Consider the following 17,438-nt stretch of genomic DNA (forward strand, 5'->3'; position numbering starts at 1 on the left):
TTTGAATACCCCAGAAAGCAAATCTTTACTGGGGTTTTGGGCTGAGAACTCTGGGCCTTCTCAGAGTGAGAGTGGTCAGCCTCACCTCACAACTCTGTGCTTTCCACTGCCAAAGACATGTTCCCACAGTCCCTGACATATCAGCTCATGGGCCCAGCTCCACAGATCCTGAAATTCCTGTTTACTGTCATGGGACATCTCCACATTTTTCAATACGGACACCCCAATAGGAACATACCAACTTAGATTTCAAAGCAGCATAGAAGCCATCTAAGGTTAACAAAACCCAATAACACTGAAAGCTCAACTAGCAATAAAATAGCTTCATATATCTTCTGAAAATGACTTTATGATACCATCATGAGATCTAAAATTTTCAGGAATTTCCTTTGACTGAAGGTTTTTTTTAATAGTTCTACTAGCATTTAGTGGTAATAAGTAATATAAAGAAAATTATTTCATGCCTGCCAAGGGGGCTGGCTTGAGGGTATGTGGGAGGGACAATGGTGGAAGGAATGTTACACTGACGGTGAGACTGGTGTTGGAACATGAAAAGCGAGAAACAAAAGTATTATGAGCCATCTTGTAAACCATCGTGCTTAAATAAAATACAAAGATTTGAAAAGATAAAGCAAGCAAATCTATATCAATGAAAGGAGATATGTATAATGGCACATTCTTTTCCTCTACCAAGGTAAAAAAAAAGAGATAGAGAAAGGAGAAATGCTGTCTCCTTTATGTAATCTCTCAGGAGAAGACAATGTATTTCCTCAGTCCTCAACCTCCCTTGACCTCCATTCAAGCATAGAATTAAGGTGCTCTGGTGGCTCTCATCTACGTTTATTCATCTCTTGAAGGAGAAACTAGCAATCCAGATGCCCACTCCTGCTTCTCCAAACAGCCCTTTTCTCCTGTGCTTCCTGCTTAGTAAGCACAAACCCTAGGCAAGATTTACTGTAGCCTTGACTTTCTCATATTCAGGCAGCTTGTTAATAACCCATCAAACCCTCTTCCAAAGCTCCACTCTGCTGAGTTCTATTCCTGCTCCAGGCCCACTGATTCTGCTGCATTGCCGTGGCAACCAATTAAAATACCTCTCTAAGTGCTGTGATATCATCCTTAATTCTGCAAAACCAGGGCAATCAGCTTGGAGCACTGTGACGTGCCAGTTCTACATGCACTGCTTTAGCTGGCTCCTTCCTGGTGCAGAATATTTTATTTATTTTTCTAATCTCCCAATTAACTCTGAATCTTTTGCAAGCATCTACATGCCATTCAGACACACCTGGTCTAAAGTCAAGGAACACATTTGTCAATAAGGCAGGTGCTAAGTGGCATCCTGGGAACAAAAAATGTTTGGTATTTTTCCTTTCCTAGAGCATGAGCTGCCAGGAGCCCCTGGGCCTGTGGGGCTGCAGCATCTGAGCTCACTTTCTTGGAATATGGTGCAGCTTGTGAATTCAGCACATTTGCATCTACATAATGATACACTCATTGCAGGCTGTGAGCTAGGGACATAGGACGATGAGCCACTGCCTTAGCCCTGAGAGACCTACCTATTGGAATCCAGCAGAAAAGAAAAGTGAGTAACAACACTTAAGTAAGTGATGGGACAGAGAGGAGTTTTAAGGCTCTGGAAACCTAAGGAGGAACCTCAGGCAGGTTTGGGATTTGGGAACTGCTTTTCCAAGGAGTACTGGCTGCCCTGTGATGGAAGCATGCTGCCCAGTTGTCCAGTTTCCACATTACATAGGCCATTTCCTTTTTTTGCTTTCTTTTAATTTTTGAGTCATACCTAGCAATGCTCAAGGAGGCATACAGGATGCTGGGGATTGAACCCCCAGATAGCTGTGTCTAAGGCAAATGCCCTACATGCTATACTACCTCTCCAGCCTCCTTTTTTCTTTGTAAACATTTTTTTCTTTCCTAGTTTGATCCCCGGCACCCCATATGGTCCCCTGATTCTGCCAGGAGTGATCCCTGAGCAAAGAGCTAGGAGGAAGTCCTGAGCATTGGTGGGTATGGTTCCAAATCCAATAAGCAACAAAAAAGCAGAATCATCTAAAAAAAGAGCTTTATCAGTGACTGACACAGTTAGCCCCTTGATTTAAAATGTTAACTGTTTCATAATGGTTAATTTACATGGCTTTCTCCCAAAATACCATAAGTTCCTCTCTGTCTCTGTCTCTGTATCTCTCTCTCTCTCTCTCTCTCTCTCTCTCTCTCTCTCTCTCTCTCTCTGTCTCTCTGTCTCTGTCTCTCTCTCTGTCTCTCTGTCTCTCTGTCTCTCTCTCTGCCACTCTTGGTGGTGCTCAGGGCCCACTCGCAGCTTACCATGTAGGGGCCATTCCCAGTGTGTTCAGGGACTATGCATTGCTGTGGATCAAACCCACAAGTTACAAAGCATGTCTTCTGCCTTGCGAGCTATCTTCTTGGCCAAGACCATGAGTTCTTTGATGACTAGGTTCATATATAATTATTTGGGAGGGGGTGCCCCACACCTACCAGTGTTCAGGGCTAACTCCTGACTCTGCACTCGGGGATCACACCCAGCAATAGTCAGGTTGCCAGGAATTCAACTTGGGGCAGCCACATGCAATGCCTTACCTGCTATACTATTGCTCTGGCCTCTGATATCTTACTATTTTGACTCAGCACTGGAAACTGACAAAAGATTCTTTACTTGTCTGTTACATGAATGAGATATAAAAGTAATAATAACAATGCCAGGGCAGGAACCATTGCACAAAGGGCAGGAATTTGACTTGCATGTGGCTGACACAGGTTTGATCTCCGGCATCCCATATGGTCCCCTGAGCCTTCTAAAAGTGATCTCTGAGTGCAGAGCCAGGAGTAACCCGTGTGTACCACTGGGTATAGCCCAGAAACAAAAATAAACAAACAAACAAATAAATTAATGCCTGCTGTGTGCCACACAGCCTACTATGTATAATATTTTCAGGCCGAGAACTGCGATTTGATGCCAGATTACTATTTGTTTCATTCACCCACGTGAGCAGCATACGAGGGCAGGAAAGGCTGAGCGATTGCACAACTGATTCCCTCCAGCCCAGGTACTACACGCTTTACACTCTTTAAATCCTGCTCATAACTCTCGAGGTGAGCTGCCACTTGGACTTTAGAGCAAAGACACTCAGCCTCTCTGCCACTTGCCCAGAAGCTCACAGTTGGCATCCACGGCTGGGGAGCCTTTGTTCTGAATAGCATCTGTGTCCTGCTCACTTCTCTCACTGGAGGGCAAAAAACTGGTGTCGGTGGGTCAGAAGCAGGCAAAAAACTGGTGTCGGTGTTTTTAAAGGAAGATGAAAACATCTATTCCTTTGATTTTAAAAGAAGCTTTGAAACATGCGTATATGTTGGGAGAGAATGACAGTTACTGGGTGATCTCTGTCCTATGGGGGCTATAAAGAAACAAAGCAAGGGCACAGGCAGATCTGAGTGACTTAAGTCCTTGGCTAGAGGATTGAGGCTACTGAGTGGTCTAGGGGAGAGGGAAATAAACGGTGGGCTAGAAGTGGGTTCTAGATATTTATTGTTTTAGACACTTCAATAGTTGTGGTGAGCCATCACTTTGCACCCATACATGTCAGCATTTGTGTTGCCTGGGCACTTGGTGCCCAAGAAACATGTTGTTCATCTCTCCTCTTGAGACACGGACTTTTATGCTTTCATGCTGGGTTTCATATTGGGGTTACCTACACCTTTGGAGAAGCCCATTCTTTCACCTGAGTTCCTCATTTCTTTCTCTCCTCTTCCCTGCTCTCTCCTCACTCCTCCCTCCCCTCTCTTCTCCTTTCCTCCCTTCTCTTCTCCTCCCCTCCTCTTCCTCTCTTCCCCTCCTCTCTTCCCTCTTTTTCTCTCCTCCCCATCCTTAATATCTCTAAATAAAATGTTTTTATTTAAAAAATGCAACCTAACCAAACAACAATCCATAAATGTTAACACTATCATGACCATGTTGCCTCAACTACAATGGAATAAATAATTAAAAACTAGATGAACTAAAAAAAAACTAGATGAACTAAAATAAAAAGTATGTATAGTGGGCAGTGATGGGTCAATGGATATAGAATCATGGCATGTAATGCTGAAAGTGTTCTGGAGGGCCTGGGCCTGGTTCAGTGGCCTTATAAACATGAGGCCATGCATGAGCCTGGGCCCCATTTGCTGTTCACATAGCTAATGCATCTCTCTCTGGCTATGCCCTCTGGGATCCTTGGTGATGCCACAGAGTGTGTGACTGCTGCTGCACAGATACTCCCTACGAAAGAGGAGCATGAGCACTGGGGCCAATTGTGCAAGCACCATACCCAAGTGTATGTAAGCTATCTTCTCCATCTTCTCCACCATAAGAGAGAAGAGAAGGCAGAATGTTCTGAAAGCAGATGGTTATGCAACGATGCAAACTTTCCTGACTCCACTGGACAATATCCCTACCCAAGCAGATGTCCTGTGGCGTATGGGATGGAGGGTGTAAAGAGCCTATGGCCTGCCCAGAAATCTGCAATCTCTTCATAACCGAGGCAGCAAGGTCCAGCTACGAATGTAGCAGTAATTTCTCTCAGAACCCCTTCTTTACTTCCGGTGACTAAGTGTTAATTTACATGGCAGGCAGTGTTTGTCCCAAGACCCAGAAAAGCACCTGAAAAGTGGTGTCTATGTAGGATTTTCGCCTCATGCTGAAAGGGTTCTCCTGTCAAAAGAACAACTGGAAGCAGCTTGCCAGTTCACGATCTAAGTGGTTCTGATGCTGCTTCTCCGTGTTTTCTGGACCTCTCTGATGGTGACTCAAAAAAGGTATTTAACAAGGGGAATCACTTCTGGACTATCCCAGTCACTCAAGATCTTGCATCCTACTGCTTATTTTCACTTGACTCAGGATGGCCACTGGTTTCTGTACCATGAGGCAGATCTCCTTGGGCAGCACCAGGCTCCTTCAGTATTTATCCCTTCATAAAAGGTGGTGGTGTCCCTATGGCTTGGGGGCTCTGAACACAGCACTGAGTAAAGGCCAGTGGCCTTGTGCTGGGAAGGAAAGTAGGAGAAAGAACAGATCTGAGATGAACCCAGCTTCAGCTTAAGCCCTGCAGCAGTCCTGTTAAGCTTTCATTGGCGTGGGGTTCAAGACAGAGCCTGGCATGCAGTGAGTGATACTTAGGAGCACTGTGTTGGCTTTCAGGGCTCTGGCACAGGGATGTGGAGCAGGGCGAGGGACATGCCTTCTGGGCCTTTTGCTTTGGGAGAGCTGGTGGGTGTGGCCTGGGTGGGTTACCCTGGCAATCTATTTTCATGGAGAAGAAATTGCTGAGAAATGGAGTCCCAGTTAGCTGGAAGCTTGGCCATCAACCTGGAGCAGATCTACTTATGGAAACCATTGCACCAGCGAGCTACATACCACATGACCCAAGAAAGACTTTCCTACAACAGCACCTGCAATGTGTGTGTGTGTGTGTGTGTGTGTGTGTGTGTGTGTGTGTGTGTGTGTGTGTATGTATGTGTGTCTGTATTGGGAGTGGGATTCCCAGAAATCCATCCCTTTCTTCTGTTTCCTTTCCTTGCTACTCCAGCTTCCACTCTCTTGGATGCCTTTGTTTTATTCCACCTTTCCTCTCCCACATTTTTCCAATATTCTTTTCATATTATTCTTAGTAATGGAATGGTGACCCTCCCCCTCCCCCCTCTTATTTTTTAGGGCCACACCTAGCAGTGCTCTGGGTTTGTTCTTGGCTCTGCACTAGGAATTACTCCTGATGGGTTAGAGGGTGGGTGAGGGGTGAGACCATGTGGGATGCTGGGGATTGATTCCGGGTCAACTGCAAGCAAGACATGTACCCAACCTGATGTACTATTTCTTCAGCCCCTCGGAAATTTATCTTTATTGGCTAAGCTTCAACTCACTCACACAAAGCAAATTAATCACCTGACTTCAAAACTCATTACTTCTTGGGCTTAAGTCTCCTTTGTCTTATCAACTTTATTAGACCACAATTCACTTTTCCCAAAGTATGTATAGCATGTGATTTGATGTATTTAGATCAACCTATATATCATATAAAACTTTTGCACTGGCCTCCCCCAAAACTCTAATTTACAGTTTTGCCATTTCTAGAATTTTTTATAAATGGAATCAGACAGTATGTACTCTTGTTCATTCTTTACCATTTCTAAAATGGGGCGTATTTCACTGACAACTACCATGGTAGTAATTTACCCACCCCCTTAAGAGACATAACCAAATAGATCATATATCTTGTAAATGGAAAACAGCTTTAGATAATGGGTAAAAATACAAATACACACACATATATGTACAGAAATATATGTACTAGCCAGTTGCTAAAATTGGTAAACCATTTAGCATCAGGAAGGTGAGAAACTTGACTGCGTAGGTGCCATGGTGCCTATATCTAGATACTGGTAGGAGTTAAATAAATTCTGCAGAAGTTGGTGAGAGTGAGTTTCAAAGAATTTTCTAAAAATACCTCCTAATGGTAAGAACTTATCTAAACTTCTTCTTGGAATGAGTCAATGGCCTCTTATTATAACATGGGTTGTGTTGGGGACTCAGTAATATTTTCATGTGTCTGTGAGAGCATTTCTTAAACATTCATTCCATGGTCATTAATATTCATGGTGCTAATTAGAAAAGGGTAGGTGGGGAAATGGCATTCTCCTAAAGATTTGAAAAATATTTTATTATTATCTACCATTTAAATAATGACACCGTGGTAGGTAGTAAAAGTCCTGAAAAGTATTGCAGGAGAGAAAAAAATATTTTGTTGGACTTCAAGGTCTCATACATTCCATCCGCAATCTTGGTGCTCTGTTGACTATTGATGGTTAGACTTAGAAACACACCCCTTAGATAATCCCACTGAAATGACAGTTGAACCTGGACACGCCCTTTGGACATGCCCCTTGTCATGCTGGGTATAAAAGGAAAAACTTAGACTTTTGGGATTAGGCCCAGAATAGTGACCAGAGCAGTGCCTGCCAGTTTATCTCATCAGAGAGATGATGCCTGCTTTGTATCTATTCCTCTCTCTTTTTTTCTTAAACCTGGGCCTCCCCCAGTCACCTCTGACTGATGAATCACTTTTTTTCCCTCTCTCTGAAACCCCTGATAGGTGACCACAGGCCTCAGACTCCAGGAGGAATAAAAAAGATACTTGGTTTTCCTCTCTCTTCTCTCTCTCAGTCCTGGGTGTGCAGTCTCTACACATTGGCATCCCTTTGTCTCCAAAGGGCCCCTGAGAGCCTTGCAGCACTGGACCCTAGCAACCTTGGGCGTCGGCAGTGTGCAGCCCTGCAGCCCTGGCCACCTTGGGCCTTTGCACTCTGTTATCATCTAACTAGTTCTATTATCATCTGTTTTGTTGGATGCTGGAATCTTACAGAACACTAACTAAGGACTTTCAGAATATAGCCATAGGAAGAAATCTAATGCATAAAAGCAGGAATGCAACTTGAGAAAGTAAGAAGTTAAAGAAATTGAGGAGAGCAGAATTTGAGCTGGTATACAAGAAACATAAAATCATGCAATTTGCAGCAATATGGTTCAACATGGTATGGACTTCCATACCATGTTAAGGCATGAAAGGAGAGAAGAAAAAGAGGATGATCTCACTTATTTGTGGTATGCAAAATAGCTAGATGAGGAAATGTAATTTAGTAAAAAGAAATTGCCTAGATCATCCTTGAACCTGAAACCTAGGAAAAGAGGGACAAAAAAGGAAAGCAAATTAGGAAGAAGAAACTAAGAAAGGGAAGAAACAGGACAACTGGAGTCAAGGCTTTGGTTATATTAGTGATGTGGAAGAGTAGTATAGCTATATATCTAAAGCACAGACTCAAAACATTGAAAATATGAGATCTAAGCTACAGCCACTGAACTTTGTAATGGGTCTGCTAAAAAGAAGGAAGTAGTAGGGGAGGAAATTTTGGATTGGGTGTTGATGGAGTATGGAAACACTTGTGATGGGAATTGACAATGGTGGTGGGATTAGTGATGAAATATTATATGCTTAAGTGTCAACTATCAATCCTTTGTAAATCTCTATTCTTTATTGAAATAATTTTAAAAAACTGTTAAAGACATTATCTCGAAATATGTACTCTCCACAGTATTTTGGTCCTGGCCGAAAAATAAATTCTAGGGAAAGTGATTGAAAATATTTGTGGATTATTTTTTTGTGTAGATGTTAAAGTACACTTTGAAATAAAATTGTAACTGAATAATTTATAAACAAACAAACAAAAAAAAAGAATTTGAGCTGGTACCTGCTATGCCCAAAGCAAGAAATGTCATCTGGACAGAGGGGTGAGGATGGATTTCCTGAGTGCTGAACCAGCATTTCTCCTGAGCTCATGGTCAATACTTATCAAGGCACCTATGATGGTCCAGAGGTAGTATAGTGGGAGGGTGTTTGCTGTGCACGTGGCTGACCCAGGACTGATCCAGGTTCAATTCCCGGCACCCCATATGGTCCTTTGTGTCTGCCAGAAGTGGTTACTGAGTGAAGAGCTAGGAGAAACACCTGAGCACCTACAGCTGTGGCCCAAAAACAACAACAACAACAACAAAACATAAACAAACAAACAAAGGCACCCAGGAGCAGACAACCTTGGCCAAGGCTATTGTGTGACCCATATGCTATTGTGTGCACTCATTATGAGCCTGGTACCTTTAACTGGGGGCCTTTAACTGGAATGTCATAACAGTGAGTAGAGCGTTTGCCTTGCACGCAGCTGAACTGGGTTTGGTTTCCAGCATCCCATATCATCTTCTTAGGCCCATCAGAAGTAAGCCCTGAGCATAAAGCCAGGAGTAAAATCTGAACACCACTAATGTGGCCCCAAACACATCATTTAAGTGATGGTCAAGTCCTTCCTTCTCATGGGGAAGCATTGGTTTAATGCACAGAAGTGGAAGAAAATTAAGGGAGGTTGGTTGAACCAGGCAGAGAGAGAAATATTTACTAGCTCTTTACTTAGTGAACTGTACACACTGCATACAAGGCATAGACATAGAGGAACACAGGTCAATAAATCTATTAAGTTACATAGATACATGGAAATCTGTGCATATTTCAATAAATTTTAACACTTGAAGAGATCCAACAATCATGACATCAGAATACGAGGCAGATGCATCTCTGCTTAACTTCCTCATGCTGTCACTTATGGTCACTTTTTATCCTAACCATAATCCTCAGAATCACTGAAAATCACTATTTTCCTTCATTATACTTTTGCCTTTTTTGATAGAGCACTCCCTTATCCTTTGCCATCCCCTTTGCTTAGTGGAAATCTCTACTTATTGATGTGTGGTATTGGCCAAGAATGGCAAATGCATTGTCAGCAGATGTTTTGTATTGCTTTTTGGCTGTTTCTAATACTTATTGCATGCTATGTATGTATCTGTCTCTTGTGCTAAACTTCTTTTTTTGGAGGGGTAAGGCCTGTTGGCATTCAGGGATTACTCCTGGTTCTGCACACAGAAATTACTCCTGGTTCTGCACTCAGAAATTACTCCTGACAGGCTTGAGGACCATATAGGATGCTGGGGATCAAACCCAGCTTGGCTGCATGCAAGGCAAACACTCTTACCATTGTACTTTTACTCTGGCCCCAACTTGTGCTAAACTTTTAACATGCATTATATTATTCAAGTTTCACAATAATCTACTTAAGTAGCTAATAGCATACATATGTATGTCATTACTAGCTCCTTTATATGAACACGGAAATGGTGTCTGTGAAGTCAAGTGACTGACTTAAGATCACACACTAATGAATAATAGGTTGCCAGTTCAAACCTGGTTCTGCTGCCCACAATCCCTGAGCATGAACATTGGTAATAAAAGGGAGAGGTTCATTACTAGGAAGAAGGCTCACTGAGAGTGGTTGAGGTATAGATTATTTGGAGTTCTGTGGATTTTCTTTAAATAGAAAAAAAATTTTTTTTTTGGTTTTTGGGCCACACCCGGTGATGCTCAGGGATTACTCCTGGCTATGTGTTCAGAAATCACTCCTGGCTTGGGGACCATATGGGATGCTAGGGGATTGAACTGTCCTAGGTCAGCACATGCAAGGCAAACACCCTACTGCTGTGCCACCACTCTAGCCCTTTTTTAAATAAACCTTTAAGTTAAAGTAAGTTTATTTATAATTTATGCACTTTAGATTATATAACATTGTAGTTGTACATCTGTGAACACTGTATTATCATATAGAGGAATCTAGTTTTTATATATTATTATATACTTAGTCTACTCGCCACCCTTAAACCACTTCTCCATATATGAGTTTGTTTTACTTTGTTCTGCTTGTGTTGTTTCTTTTTATCCACATGTAACTGAAATCAGCTGGTATTTTTCTATATGACTCCTTCCTTCCTTCCTTCCTTCCTTCCTTCCTTCCTTCCTTCCTTCCTTCCTTCCTTCCTCCCTCCCTCCCTCCCTCCCTCCCTCCCTCCCTCCCTCCCTCCCTCCCTCCCTCCCTCCCTCCCTCCCTTCCTTCCTTCCTTCCTTCCTTCCTTCCTTCCTTCCTTCCTTCCTTCCTTCCTTCCTTCCTTCCTTCCTTCCTTCCTTCCTTGCATTACCAGTTCTGGGGATAAAGCCAGCTATGTGTAAGGCAAGCTCATTTTACCCACTGTACTGTTTCCAGCCAGCCCATTTTTTGTTGTTGTTGTAGTTGTTCTTGGGTTATGTAAGGTTTTATGAAATTTCATTTGTTTTTGGACCACACCTGACAGTGCTCAGGGCTTACTACTGGCTCTGCACTCAGAAATCAGGTGCCGGGGATAGAACTCAGGTCAGCAATGTGTTGCAACTCAATGCAAACCCATTTTTTTTAAAAAGATATTATATATTAAATTTTAACTCTTCATTGATAAATGATTGCAAGTATCTCCTCCTCTCCCTTCCATTCAGAAAGTTGTTCTTTTTTTCTTTGTGTGTATTTTGGCAAAGGTTTTTGATTTAAGCTTGTTTCTTTTTTTTTTTTTAATGTTTTGTTTCTGTTTCTCTTATAAGCCATGTGTATTTTTAAAAAGAATTTATAACCCTGGGGGTGAGGGAAGAGGATATGGGAGGTAGGACAAAAACGGAGGTGTAGGGAGGACAATTTGGTGATGGGAATCCCCCCTGATTTTATGTAAATATGTACCTAAAATATTATTGTCAACAATATGTAAGCCACTATGATCAAAATAAAAATTATATTTAAAAAAAATAAGAAAGCAATTATTTTTTTAGCAAAAAAAAAAAAAAGAATTTATAAATGTGTGTCCATCTGGAGAAGCACCTGTTTCTACCTCTATTTGTTCTTCTATCTGCCACATGTAGTCTGTGCCACAGGAAGTACCTTCCAGCTATTTTCAGGGACTTGAAGAGAACTTTGTCCCTTTGCAAATTTGGAAAACCCAGTGCTTGAGGCACTGTACTATAGAGGACACAGCAGCAGAACTCCAGGGAAGGGGCTGGATACCTTTTGGCTTTTCTATTCCCGTCTGAACCTTCTATCCCCATCCTCCTTTCTTCCTCTCAGCCCACTGGTCACTTGCAGAAGTAGCTGTAAATGTTTCTAGGACAAAACTACCTGGCCTGTGAGCTGGAGGTGGCAGATGTGTTCCCAATGAGATGGGGCTTACAGAATGCAAATGTGTGTGGTTGGTATGGTGCTTCACAAAGGGAGAAAGTCCTGCCTCACAAGACAGGGATATCAACATTGCCTTTGAATGGAGAGTGAGAAGTTGGGAAAAGGAAAAACTCAATGAACTGGTGATGCTTGCAAAGTGGACAAGTGTCTTGACCTGTGTAGGATTGTCATTAGAGCTTGCCATTTGGGGAAGTAAATTCCACATTCTTCTAGAAACAACCCCCAGTTCTTAAAGGATCCTGGAATGAAGCTGAGAAGAATCTTACAGTTGACTCATTTGAAGAAAAACAAAACAAACTGAAAGTCAGGGTACCATGGACCTTCTCTACACTATTTAGAAGGATCTTAATGTATCTATTTAGAAAGGGGTGAGAGAGGGTAGATAATTTAGAGCAGAAAGTGTTGAGTCACTTCACTAACAATAATAGCTAAACATTTATTGAGCACTTAATATGAGCCAGCCTCTGCGTGGAGAACTAATTGACCTGAATCATCTCATTCATTTCTCACATAACAACCTTCCGAGGTTGGAACCACTATTATCTCCAATTTACAGATGAGGGAATTGCAGGCCCTGGGGTTTAAGTGACTCACTAGAAGAACAACATTATGGAGGGAGGTGGGTGAACTCGGGATGGAAAAACTGATATTTTTCTTTTTCTTTCTTTTTTTTTTTGTGTGTTTTTTTTGGGTCACACCAGGTAGTGCTCAGGGTTTTTTTCCTGGCTCCGTGCTCAGAAATTGCTCCTGGCGGCACGGGGGACCATATGGGACGCCGGGATTCGAACCGATGACCTTCTGCATGAAAGGCAAATGCCTTACCTCCATGCATCTCTCCGGCCCCCCAAAAACTGATATTTTTCAAACCAAAATTGAGCCAATTTTTAACCTCACCGGTTAACTGCTGGGTAGAATTCAGAAGTTAGGAAAGTGGAACAAAGTGGAGAGGCAGAAAGATCAGCTATTTGAGAGCCCTGACTTTGAGGGAAGCTTCGAAGACTTCATTGGTTTGACCACATCTATAAAAGCAATAAGGGTTAGTTGGGATTGGCATGGCCATGGGCCCTATAGGAGCTTGTGACTCTTACCTGTTGGCCTAAAACATCACCTACTGTTTTAACTAGGACCGTTTCTCAAGTTTTCTTTTTCCATAACAGACTTAGGAGAGGTTTTTTTTGTTTGTTTGTTTGTTTGATTTTTTTGACATGTAGGCAATATGAACTACATTTTCTCCCTGAGGTTGGCACCATGAACTGTGGCTGTTGGTTCCACCCTACCATACTGGCTGGCACAAGAAGCACTGGGTCTTTCTGAGCCAACAGACAGATCCTGACGAGCTTGTTTTTCAGAAGAGTCTAGGTAAGCAAGAGTGACGTGGGCTTTAGAGAGTTCCGAGTTAGGAAGTGAAAATGAATCGTTCCAGAATGTAGATTCAGATCCAGTCTTCTGGCTGAGGAACTTTTACAACTCCCATGTTACTCCACATAACCCCGTGACACTGGTTATTTATGTCCTCTGAGGGAGTACTTAATACTTAGCCTCCTCTTGGCTGGTACTCATCAGAGAATCAGGTTCCATAATCATACCTGTTACACATTCCCCACGAAGGCTATCACACTTCTGTATTTTGTAGCATGCCTCATGCAGAGCAGAGCACAATAAAGAGTCAATAATAATGTTTACTATGACAATGATCTTTCAAACACCTTTCATCTAAGGCTCTCAAGGTGCCAGGCAAACACTCATTAGCCAACCCTCACAATGGCTCTCTGTTTTTATAGTCCCTTTTCCCAATTTATAGAATTTTAAATGGACACCCAGCAAACTTACGTGGCTTGTTCAAAGAGCATGCCAACATGTATAGTAATTATGCTTTGCATTTACAGAGCACTTTTTTAAGGCCATATGAATCTTTTGTAAATAAAATTCTTAGTCTCTAGTGGAGGAAGGTGAGGTAGCAAGGAGGAGAGTAAGATTTATATCCAGGGATGGGTCTGTCCAGGCAACAAGAGAATGAATTGAATCTACCCAAGGAAGGATGGTTCCAGAAATGAAGAAAGTGCGAACAGGGTGAGGGTGGCTGTGGGCTCTGATCTTGTGCCAACCATTTTCAAGTAATCTAGGCCTTGCCTTGAAGCAAGAGCCTTCAAATGATGTGGTTCTGCTTCACGACAGGACTGTGCCCGCTGCAGCAATGGTAACCCCCATTTCTGGCTTTTGGCCTGCTGTTACAAGTCCCCTGAAAAGAGTTTCTGGAAAATGCAGCATCTTTCAAAGAAACAGCTCTGATCCCCACCACTCCCTACACCAGGAGGGGCCAGGGGAGCCTTTATAATCATGATAGCAGAGATTTTCTGTTGCTACATTTTCTAAGAACATAATCACACTGAAAAAGAAGCAAGAAAAAAGAGATCCCAAGGCCACAAGGGACTTACCACCTCTGAGTGTGGCAACGTCATTACAGTTAGTGATAGTAACTAGGTAGATCTTGCATAATGGGGTGGGGACAGATTGCTATGTCTTAAGAATTCAAAGGAGCTTGATGGATAAGATTTTCTAAAAATGAGGCAGATTTGAGAAAAGTTCGCTTCTCTACTCCCACCCCAACTTTCCAGACCTGTGAATTCTGTGGGATCAATGACTAAATCAGATTACAAGGGGGTCCTCGAAGATGGGTCTGGGGACCCAGGATATGGTCTCATGATAAAGTGAGCACTTCGCATGCAGGAGTTTGAGACCAGGCACCAAAGGATACTTGTATGTAGGCATCAAATTATATATTTTTATATCCCAAGGTTATTTTCTGGAATGTGTATACACACACTCCAATAATAGAAAAGACAGAAAAGCAATGCTGGGGATCAAACCAAGGTCCCCACACATGCAAGGCAAGTGCTTTAGTGCTGAGCCCGCTCCACTATTTCCTGTTCTGAAGGGTTTCATACTTGTCTAAGGACCTGGAGGCTGGAAACGCTGGAAAGAATCACTTAGAAAACTGTCCCAAATACCCATCACTGCTCTTTTCTCTCACACACAGGAAGATCTGGAGCAGACCCTCCTGCCCACACTTAGTCTGGCACTTGCTTTCAGTTTTGACTTTCTACAAATGGTACGATCCAGGACCTATCTTTGGTCACTTTGGCACAAAGACTCCAGGTGTGATAGTGCAAATAACTCCTGCTAGTCTCATAGGAACTGTCTCCTGTGGAGTTGCACCCACATTAGCAGCCCCTAAAGTATTATGGGGAATCTACCAGTCCTTTTTGGGATTTTGTTGCTGCTGTTGTAGTGGCTCATGTGTCTGCTGTGTGTGTTTTATTTCTTTCGTAAGGGGAGGCACACCTGCTGGTGGCTCCTATCAATCAGTGCTCCCACAGACATGCTCCCCTCCTGCACAAGCTTTCATTCAGCACCTCGGTGACTCCAATAGGTTATGAATGAGCTTGGTCATAATGCTGCTTTCAGACTGGTGTGGGATGATGGATGGAGAGATGCAAGTCCAATGAATCCTGACATTAGGAAACTTTTCCTAGCACTCCAGCTGTCCTGCAGGCTTAGCATTCTGTTCCCTTCCTCTTTCCCGTCCTCCATGCACTTCCCATGTCCATGTTCCTGGGCCATTTCAGAAGCACAGTGGGGAAAGAGCAGAGAAGGGAGGCAAGAATAATTTCTTCACCTCACGACTTTCTAGAAGGACAAAGAGCAGCCAGAACCAATTTGCTCTTGCAGGTTCTTTGTTTTTGTTTTTGTTTTTGGTGCTCAGGGATTACTCCTGGCTCTTTTCTCAGAACTCACTTCTGGCAGGTTCAGGAGGATCTGTGCTCGCTCTTACATTTCTAAAGAGATGTCTCAGATGGGGTGAGAGGGGTTCTGCCCAGGAAAAATACTCATGGCCCATAAAACTAATCTCTGGGATCTCCACAACATTTTTGGTTTGTTGTTGTTGTTGTTTATTTGTTTCATTTTCTTTTTGTTTTGAGTCACACTCTGTGTGATTGTGGCTCTGCACTCAGGAATCATTCCTGGTGGTGTTCAGGGGAGACCATACGGGATGCCAAGGATGGAACCTGGGTGGGCTGCGTGAAAACAAGTGCCCTCCCCGACTGCTGGCCTACCGCTCCAACCCCACCGCAACACACTTGGAAGAGGAACTAAAAGAACATGGTGGGTGCCCAACAGCTTGAAGACACAAATCCAGCCTGCCCGAAGTACGCGCTAAGACGAATAAAATCATGCTTACCCCGTCCATGTGGATTCTGATACTGGGCACCAGGCGGAAAGGGGTGGATGGCAGCTCCTTCATGTTAGTCCTGTTCTTCCTGCTATCCTGCAGGCTCAGCACCCCGGGTCTGCGGAATGAGCCCCCTCTCCTGAGACTCTGACCCGTGCGCACCCCGTCCAGGAGACGCACGAGCAGTAGATTGGCCGGCAATGCCTCGATGCTGCAAAACACCAGGGTCCGGCACTCGGGGCACCTCAGCTCCTTGTGGGCCTTGAAAATCCGCTGTAGACATGGTTTGCAGAAGGTGTGCTGGCAAGGGAGTACTTTGGCGGTGACATCCAACTTTTCCAGGCACACGGGACACTCCAGAAGATCCAGTAAGGACAAATCTTCCATTTTATTTTAAAACTCCAAACTGGATCCAGACGGGCCGGGTCCACATGGTGGAGCGGTGGGTGGAGTGCGAAGGAGCTGCGTCAAGTTCAGGTGGGCAGAGCCCTGAAATCTCAGACCCCGAACCTGCTGGGAGGAGAAGGGATGAGAGGAAAAGCCCGTCTCTGCGCCCAGAGTTCCAGCCCACCTAGCTGAGGCCCGTGTCTCAGTCTCAAAGGCAAGCCCTGGGTTCCCGCAGCCAAGCTGGCCATGAGTCATTCTGATTCAGCCCTAGCAGGGCGAAGCTTCGTTCTGCGGGAGGTGTGTGTGTGTGTGTGTGTGTGTGTGTGTGTGTGTGTGTGTGTGTGTGTGTGTGTGTGTGTGTGTATTCTCTGATAATGGCACCTGCTTGCAGAAGGCAGAAGTAGGGGGCAAAACTGCTCTCAGAGACTATCCCTTTCATCCCAGCCTGCAGTGTCAGTTCTCTCACCAAAGTGCCTCCAAAGTGATTTCTGTTTTGCCTTTTCACTCCTCCTTTTTTCTCTGGGGTTTCAGTTGATCCGTTCCCTGCATTGCTTGCAAACAAGTTCAATTCAGGCATACAGGTATGTTCTACTCTCCTGCAGACGGACACTCAATCTCCTTGCCCTGTTTCTTGCCCACTTATTTTGCTCTAACAAGGAATAAGAAACATTCCTCTTGTCATCTGCCTACGTTGCTTTGCCTCCACTACAGGTAGTGGAGCTTTAGAAGTATTCCCCCCTTTCTTCTTCTTCTTCTTCTTCTTCTTCTTCTTCTTCTTCTTCTTCTTCTTCTTCTTCTTCTTCTTCTTCTTCTCTCTGACTTTAGGAGGTTATGGCTACATATGGGTTGTTCTGGTTCTGTACTCAGAAATCACTCTTTTTGTTTATTTTCTGGGTCACACCTGGCGGCAGCGGCACTCAGGGTTTACTCCTGGCTCTGCATTTAGAAATCACTCCTGGCAGGCTTGGGGGGACTGCCAATATTCGAACCCGGGTCAGCCATGTGCACGCATGCTATCGCTCCGGCCCAGGAATCACTCTTGGTAGTACTTTGAGGACCATATGGGATGCCAGGGATGGAAACCTTTTTGCAAGTCAAGTGCCTTACCAGTTGTACTGGCTTCTTCTTCTCTCCCTCC

At 43.7% G+C, this 17,438-nt stretch overlaps 1 protein-coding gene across 1 annotated transcript in view; it reads right to left on the reverse strand.

The window, feature by feature from the left end:
* The window catches only part of SH3RF2 (SH3 domain containing ring finger 2), a 126,158-nt gene extending 109,858 nt beyond the window's left edge, over nucleotides 1-16,300 (reverse strand). The window contains exon 1 of the mRNA XM_049786901.1: nucleotides 15,923-16,300. Within this exon, the coding sequence (XP_049642858.1) occupies nucleotides 15,923-16,300 (378 nt within the window). The remainder of the gene's footprint in view (nucleotides 1-15,922) is intronic.
* Nucleotides 16,301-17,438: the final 1,138 nt, after the last annotated feature.

This window comes from Suncus etruscus, chromosome 14, assembly GCF_024139225.1.
Source record: "Suncus etruscus isolate mSunEtr1 chromosome 14, mSunEtr1.pri.cur, whole genome shotgun sequence".
Classification (NCBI taxonomy): Eukaryota; Metazoa; Chordata; class Mammalia; order Eulipotyphla; family Soricidae; genus Suncus; species Suncus etruscus.